Here is an 8506-nt window from a genome sequence, read left to right on the forward strand (position 1 = left end):
CTCTGTGTACCTTTTGGAAGAAGAAACGTGAGCACGTCTCATCCTGCTCCACGGAGCGGACTCTGGAACGGAAGATGATCTTGGAGGCCTCCGAGGCAAAGTGCGAGGCTTGCTGGCCCTTCACCTCTTGGAGCTCCTCCTTGACATCAACCCCCATCGACTGCAGCCGGAGCAGATTCTGCATCTTTTCCTGGAGTCGGGACATTTCCCTCTGTTCCTTTCTAGCTTTCTGGGTGCCTTTGAGGATGAAAAACCTCTTGATACTTCCCTTGATCGCTTCCCACCAGTGTGTCAGGGACTCAAAGAGGGGTTTCACGGTTCTCCAACCTTTGTAATCCCTCTTGAGCTCCTCAATGTTCTCTGGGGTCAGCAGTTGCACGTTTAGCTTCCATGCCCCCCTGCCCACCCTCAGGTCCTTCTCCAAGTGGCAGTCCGCCAGTAGGAGGCAGTGGTCAGAGAAGAACACCGGCTTGACCTCGGTGGATCTGACTGTGAATGCACGGGACACAAACAGGAAGTCTATCCTGGAACGAATGGACCCGTCTGGCCGCGACCAGGTGTATCTACGCTGCGCTCCGTCTGCAGGGTTGCTGAAGACGTCGTGCAGCTTGGCATCCTTAACTGTTTCCATCAGGGATCTGGACGTAGCGTCCAATCTGCTGCCGGCCCTGCCAGATCGTCCAGCCGCATCGATGATGCAGTTGAAGTCACCGCCCAGAATGACCGGCCTGGAGGTCGCCAGCAGCAGTGGGAGCTGCTGAAAAACCTCCAGCCGCTCAGCCCCTTGTGCCGGGCCATACAAGTTAATTAACCGGAGTGGAGCGTTCTTGTACATTACGTCTGCTACGAGGAGGCGCCCGCCCACCACCTCCTTGACCTCGGAGACGGTGAAGTTGCCTCCCTGCAGCAGAATACCCAGGCCGGAGGAATGAGAGTCGTTTCCGCCCGACCAGATCGATGGCCCATGGGACCACCATCGTGACCATTGCCTGTAGGAGCTGAGGTGCGGTATCGCACACTCCTGCAGAAACAACAGGTCAGCTTTGACCTTGGCAAGGTAGTCCAAGGTCGCAACACATCGCGTAGTAGATTTAATGCTACGCACATTTATGGATACAATCTTTAAACCCATTTTAAAGCATTTATTCTCCTACCAAACCCACTGTCTCTGAGAGTCCCAGACCTTTAGTCTGCTCCTTCATACCCGTAGTGAGCTCAAATTCCTTCACTTTGGATGGGCTGAGGTAGTTCTCCTTGGCCGTGTTCTGCTCAGGTGGCATCTGGAGGTTCACGTAGAGAGTGGGTTTTGAGATGACCTTTGCTGGAGAAGCTTCTCCAAAACTCACCCCCTCTGGGGTGTTGCTGTTCCCGGCTTCCTGGAGCTGGGGTGCGATGATTGCCTCACTGCTCCCAGATTCCAGGGGCTGTGGTGCACTGGTCTCCTCAGGTTGCAGGCAAAGTTGGGGTGCGCTGGTCTCCTTGTTGTCTCCAATTTTCTGGAGCTCGGGTGTCTCGTCCTCCAACGCCCTGGAGCTTTGCCGCCTCTTCTGTCGGTGCCGCCCTGGCACTTCATCATCCGAAGAGCTGCTGCCCTTGTCATCCATGTCGGATGGGAGACGCCTCTTGCCGCTTCTCTGGGAAACGCCTTTGCTTCTTCTTCGTTCCCTCTTACTTTTCTTGTTCTTCACCGTCCGCCACTCCCCCTGCTGCTTTTCCACTGCTGCATCCTCCTCCATTGATTCGCTGTCCTGAGGACTGGGAGGTACAGGGGGTAGTGCTGCTGATTGGCTCTCTGTTGCCTCAATCTCTTTCTCCACCTTGTCTCTCTCTGTGTCCTCCTTTGTCCCGTTGAGCTCCCTGGGGGCCTTGGTGGTTGGAGTGACACGAAACATTTCTTCTGCTTCCCCCTGGTCGGCTTTGGCTGCCTGTGCGTAAGTACGGCAGCGTTTGGGGCAGGTCCTGTAGAGGTGACTTGCCTCGCCACACAGGTTGCAGCACTTGGCCTGTTTGCAGTCTTTTGTCTGGTGCCCTTCCTGTTTGCAGATCTTGCAGAGGGAGGCGCTGCAGTTGGCCGCCACATGACCAGCCTTGCCGCATGAGCGACAATGCTTGGGTTGCCCAGCGTAGACCAGGTAGCCACGGTTTTCCCCGATAGCGAAACTGGAGGGAGGGTGGAAAATGGCTCCCTTACCATCGGTCTTTAGCGTGACCTTAAACAGGCGTTTGCCTGTCCAGATCCCCAAATCGTCTCGAATCTCGGTGCCGCTCCCCACCTTATCGAAGTACCTGGTGAGGAAGCTTGGTCCTGGCCATGATAACAAACGCTGTGGAACACAGACTCTGAGAATGATCAAGCCGCTCTGTGTCTGTCTATTTAAGACCTTATGGGGAACGCCCACTTGCCCTGATTGGCCAACTCCACATCCCCCTGGCAAAGTTCGAATAAAGGGATGGGCACCAAGAATCTGATTGGTGGAGCAGCAATTGACAATCAATCAATTTCAAAAAGCCCGCCAATTTCATAGGAACAAGTAAAAAGGAAATTAATTAAACCGAGTTTGAAGGCAGATAAATTCAATCTCAAAATATAAAAATATCATAAAACCTCGATGTCTGTGCGCCCCATTTTTCACCCGGATACAACTTCCTGTCTTTGGAACTCGGATTAAATTCTCATTCATTCCCTGCTCGGTTTATAACGGGCTGGAATAAGCCTCCCTATTGATGGGCGAAATTTTTTCGGACACATGTAAACCTCAAGAACAATAACGGTTTAAATTAAGCAGTAGAAATTATAGAGAAAACTAGCGACTCCTGTTTCTAGTGTTTTATCGCGCGGGGGTGGAGTGGGCTGGGACTTGCACATCCTTTTATGTAAACCGTGTTTAAGTCTGAATTCATATTGGTGAACGTGTATGTTCCAATTATTGAATTAGCTGAAACGAGTAGGCACAATATGCCTCCTCACACTGATTCCAGGTTCACTGCTCACTGTTTCAGGTGCCTGTGTGCTGGGTTTGAATAATCGTTTTGCCTTTGAGTGTACATCACCTTTATGTCCCTTTGCTGGGGCGGACCTCAATCCAGTGGATTTATCCAAACTCCACTTTCCTCCAAACTCCCTTCCACAACATTCCTAAACGCATGTTTTTTTTTTTTACAATCCAAACCGTGCACCAAAAGCAGAGCTCCCGGTTGTCCCGATGGTGGGGGAGTACAGTGCCAGGGGGGTCACAGTCTGAGGATATGGGATGGACCATTTAGGACTGAGATGAGGAGAAATTTCTTCACCTCCAGAGAGCGGTGAGCCTGTGGAATTCGTTACCACAGAAAGTAGTTGAGACCAAAACATTGTATGTTTTCAAGGAGTTAGATACAGCTCTTGGGGCGAAAGGGGTCAAAGGGTATGGGGAGAAAGCGGGGAGCAGGGCTATTGAGTTGGATGATCAGCCATGATCGTAATGAATGGCGGAGCAGACTCGAAGGGCCGAATGGTCTACTCCTGCTCCTAGTTTCTATGTTTGGCCTGAGTTGAGTAATCGAGGTGATTAACTGTAGTTGTATTTTTCAAATCACTAAATCGGTAATACAACGCTTATTGCATAACCTGTTCGAAATGTATTCCGCAGGAAGAGCCACTCAGTGCGTTCCTCGCAACCCTGTTTGAATTCGGATTCTTCCTTTGATCCTTGGGTGTCAAGTAGCTCGTTAAAGGATTTTCAAGGTGCAGTGGAGATTCACCAGGATGTTGCTTGGTCTGGAGTGTTTCAGCTAGGAGAGACTGGATAGGCTGAAGTTGTTTTCCTTAAAGCAGAGAAGACTGGGGGTGGGGGGGTACCTGATAAGAGGTATACAAAGTAGTGAGGGGCATAGATAGGGAGCAACTTTTCTCTTAGTGCAGGCGTCAGTAACCAGGTGGCAGAGATTTAGAGTAAGAGGTAGGAGGTTTAGAGGGGATTTGAGGATTTGTTTTCACCCCAAGTGTGATTGAAATCCGGAACACACTGCCTGAGGGGCTGGAGCCTTCACAACATTTACAATGTATTTAGATGAGCACTTGAAACTCCATAGCATACAGGGCTAAGGACCAAGTGCTGGAAATAGCGTTAGAATAGATAGGTGCTTGATGGCTGGCACGGACACGGTGGGCCGAAGGGCCTGCTTCGGTGTTGTATAGCTCTATGACTCTAAAGCTTGTTCATTGCTTCCCAGACCCAGACATCATGGCCTACTTTTACCTCCCAGCCCTATCATGAGCAGGCGACCCACGGGAGTAGGGTGCACATAGTGCGATGATTTGGTTGCAAATAGGTGCTGTCTCCCCCGGAGAGTTTTGCTCCCACCCCTCCCAGCTAAATTTGATCATATGTTTCGGTTTTAGTTGCGATACGGGCCTCAGCTGTTTCACCAACTCTCACCCTGAAATAGGCGAATGAAGAAATGAACATTACTAAGAGGCACCAGCCTCCCTGTGTTTTATTGCAGGGAGAGGGGTGAGGAGCCTGGTGTAGGGTCTGTCCGCCAGCGGGAGCGGATGCTGCATTGACGAAAATCGCCCCTCTCAAATCCGCTGCTATCGTCAAAACAGACATGAAGCCGCTGGTGGCGGCACTGAGCAACTTAAAGGCAGCTCCAGGCTGTTGCTGCTGCCTCTGTGTTTCTCTCTGCTCACAAACTCCCCAATTCCATTGAAATTCCGGCTCTCCAGCGTCCCAGACTCAATCTACCCTATCACATTACAAACAACATACGGATAGACAACAGGTCGCCCCTTTCACTGATCAAGTGAGTGGCTCTGAAAAGAGCCTTTGGGTTCTCAGTTTAAAGAATGGTCGCTTCACTTGGTCTTGGTGGCTGCAGCGGCGCCGGTTTTCTTGGGCAGCAGCACGGCCTGGATATTAGGCAGCACCCCGCCCTGAGCGATGGTCACCCCTCCCAGCAGCTTGTTGAGCTCCTCGTCGTTGCGGACGGCCAGCTGCAGGTGCCTGGGGATGATGCGGGTCTTCTTGTTGTCCCGTGCCGCGTTGCCGGCCAGCTCGAGGATTTCAGCCGTCAGGTACTCGAGCACGGCGGCCAGATAGACCGGGGCTCCGGCACCCACACGCTCAGCGTAGTTCCCCTTCCTCAGCAGCCTGTGAACGCGGCCCACCGGGAACTGCAGTCCGGCCCGGGAGGAGCGAGACCTGGCCTTGGACCGAGCTTTCCCACCGCTTTTGCCTCTTCCAGACATGGTAACAATCTCACAAGCACTTTCACAGAGAATGCTGATATCCGCCTTCTTTCAGTTCTCTTATACTCTCAGGAGGAATGGTGGTGCGCTCAGAGCTGATTGGTCAATTATATTTTAGCTCATAATATTCTTCATGTTACCAATCAGATTTCTGCCTGACTCACCAATGGGGAGTAAGGGCTCTGCGGACAGTGATGATTTTTCACTGTGTATTGCGTCTCGTGTTTTTGTTCATATACCCAATCAGGTAACTGCTTGATACACCAATCTCCATGGAGTTGAGGGCGGATATCAAGTACGCCAAATGTTCAGATTGCAATTGATTATTTTTTTTTTTCAAATTTTCAAAAAAGACCGCCAAAGTATAAAGCAAGGGAAAATGTCTATAATATAGTCCTAATTTGGTAATGGCTAATTCAGTTAAAACCAAAAAATCTGCGGATGCTGGAAATCCAAAAACAAAAATAAAAATACCCGGACAAACTCAGCAGGTCTAGCAGCATCTGCGGAGAGGAGCACAGTTAACGTTTCGAGTCCGAATGACCCTTCAACAGAACTAATGAAAAATAGAAAAGAGGTGAAATATAAGCTGGTTTAAGGGGGGGATGTGGGACAGGTAGAGCTGGATAAAGGGCCAGTGATAGGTGGAGATAACCAAAAGATGTCACAGACAAAAGGGACAAAGAGGTGTTGAAGGTGGTGATATTATCTAAGGAATGTGTCAATTAAGGGCAGAAAGCAGGACAAGCAAGGTACAGATAGCCCTAGTGGGGGTGGGGTGGGGTGAAGGGAGGGATCGAAATAGGCTAATAGGTAGAGCTAAAACAATGGATGGAAATACATTTAAAAATAATGGAAATAGGTGGGAAAAGAAAAATCTATATAAATTATTGGGAAAAAAAGAGGGGAATCGGAAAGGGGGTGGGGATGGAGGAGAGAGAGTTCATGATCTAAAATTGTTGAACTCAATATTCAGCCCGGAAGGCTGTAAAGTGCCTCGTCAGAAGATGAGGTGCTGTTCCTCCAGTTTGCGTTGAGCTTCACTGGAACAATGCAGCAGGCCAAGGACGGACATGTGGGCATGAGAGCAGGGTGGAGTGTTGAAATGGCCAGTGACAGGGATGTCTGGGTTATGCTTGCGGACAGACCGAAGGTGTTCTGCAAAGTGGTCACCCAGCCTGCGTTTGGTCTCTCCAATGTAGAGGAAACCGCATTGGGAGCAACGAATGCAGTAGACTAAATTGAGGGAAGTGCAAGTGAAATGCTGCTTCACTTGAAAGGAGTGTTTGGGCCCTTGGACGGTGAGGAGAGGGGATGAAAAGGGCAGGTGTTGTACCTTCTGCAGTTGCATGGGAAGGTGCCGTGGGAGGGGTTTGAGGTGTAGGGGGTGATGGAGGATTGGACCAGGGTGTCCCGGAGGGAATGATCTCTGCGGAATACCGCCGGGGGGGTGAAGGGAAGATGTGTTTGATGGTGGCATCATGCTGGAGTTGGCGGCAATGGCTGAGGATGATCCTTTGAATACAGAGGCTGGTTGGGTGATAAGTGAGGACAAGGGGGACCCTATCATGGTTCTGGGAGGGAGAGGAAAGTGTGAGGGCGGATGGCTAATTCAGTTTTTGGTATATGATTGGGACAATCACTTAATGTCCCTGTCTTTCTTTACCTACTCCAACCTTTCCCTCTATCTGTCTGTTCCTGATGTTAAGCGTGGAGTTTATGAAGGGGGAAATAAAGACACCAGATTTGCAGAATCCAAAATATTTAAATTTAAAATGGAAATTGCCACCGATTTGTAAAACAAGGAACATGCTCCCTCTTGAAAATCGACTTAATACTTAACACCGCCTAATGCAACATTAATTTTAACATCTTAAGTCGTTGATATCTGTTGACCTCTGGGTTTAATGCATAATATGGATTCAATGTATTTTATAGTGGTAGGTAATTGTGTGAGAGTTGTGGAATGGTATTCGATTTTTCACTCTGTGAGATCAATTGTGGATGGTTACACCTCCTTTAATCAGAAGCACAGCCTCGTATGAAATTCACGCAGTTTGTAGTAAAGGAATTGCCATTGTATCTTTCAGTTTTACTCACACTGAGATTTTTGTGGTCTGGTCTGTAATATGTAGCATTGCAATTTACTCAGTGCCTCACAATCACTTACTTCCATCTATTCTGGCCAAGAATAGTTCATAAATTCCTTACAAAGGTGACACAGTTGATTTGACGCTGATTAGTGGTTGCTATCCTTTTAATTTTTGATTGATCTACCTGCCTGTCAGCCGAGTCGGTTTGTCTCTTGGATTGAAACATTGCCTCTTATCTTGGGGATAATCTGGGTCTGAATTCTTCATTATTTGTGACAGGGAACTGAATGCCATGACAGCATCTCTGTGTTTTGTGAGTGATACTGTACCTTTTTGTCTTGGATATAGCTCATTTTTCCACCTTTTTTAAATGATCACATCTGTAATTGTCACTATTATGTCCACTAACTTCAGCAGGTACCTGACATATCCACAGCACAGTTTATGAGATTAGATTCGCTCCCCTATTTTTTTCATTGTACCTTTTAACTAACTTTGAATTTTTATGATTGTTTCGGACTGCAGGTTATTTTATTAATTTGGAGGTCTGTGCCATTATTTCAACAAATTTGTTATTAAAACAACGAATTGGAGGCAATGGTGTAGTAGTATCTGAAGAAGAGTCATCTGGACTCGAAACATTAACCCTGTCCTTCTCTCCGCAGATGCTGTCAGACCTGCCGAGTTTTCCCAGCAATTTTTGTTTTTGTTTCAGATTTCCAGCATCCGTAGTATTTTGCCTTTATCTTAGTTTAGTGCTCCACTGGTAATCCGGAGACCTAGGTTAGTACTTCGGGGACCTGGGTTCTAATCCTGCTAATGGCAGATGGTGGAATTAGAATTGTTGTGTATAAAATTATAAGGGGCATACATAGGGTATGTTCCTCTTGGTGGAGGGATCAATAACCAGGGGGCATAGATTTAAGGTAAGGGGCATGAGGTTTAGAGGGGATGTGAGGAAGAATATTTTCACCCAGAGGATGGTGGGAATCTGGAACTCACTGCCTGAAAGGGTGGTAGAGGCAGAAACCCTCATAACACTTAAGAAGTATTTGGATGTGCACTTGCCATGCCATGGCAAACAAGGCTATGGGCCTAGTGCTGGAAAATGGGATTAGAATAGTTAGGTACTTGTTTGACAGGCGCAGGCTCGATGGGCCGAAGGGCCTTTTTCTGTGCTGTA

At 48.5% G+C, this 8506-nt stretch overlaps 1 protein-coding gene across 1 annotated transcript; it reads right to left on the bottom strand.

The window, feature by feature from the left end:
* Positions 1-4837: 4837 nt before the first annotated feature.
* Positions 4838-5230, bottom strand: LOC144672461 (histone H2AX-like). The gene has a single exon (XM_078534304.1). It carries the CDS (start codon positions 5228-5230, stop codon positions 4838-4840), a length of 393 nt encoding a protein of 130 aa, XP_078390430.1.
* Between the last annotated feature and the right edge of the window lie 3276 nt (positions 5231-8506).

The sequence above is a fragment of the Cetorhinus maximus genome, chromosome 38 (assembly GCF_964194155.1).
Source record: "Cetorhinus maximus chromosome 38, sCetMax3.hap1.1, whole genome shotgun sequence".
NCBI lineage: Eukaryota > Metazoa > Chordata > Chondrichthyes > Lamniformes > Cetorhinidae > Cetorhinus > Cetorhinus maximus.

Coding starts and splice junctions, on each gene's coding strand:
- LOC144672461 (XM_078534304.1), bottom strand. CDS start 5,230: ATGTCTGGAAGAGGCAAAAGCGGTGGGAAAGCTCGGTCCAAGGCCAGG.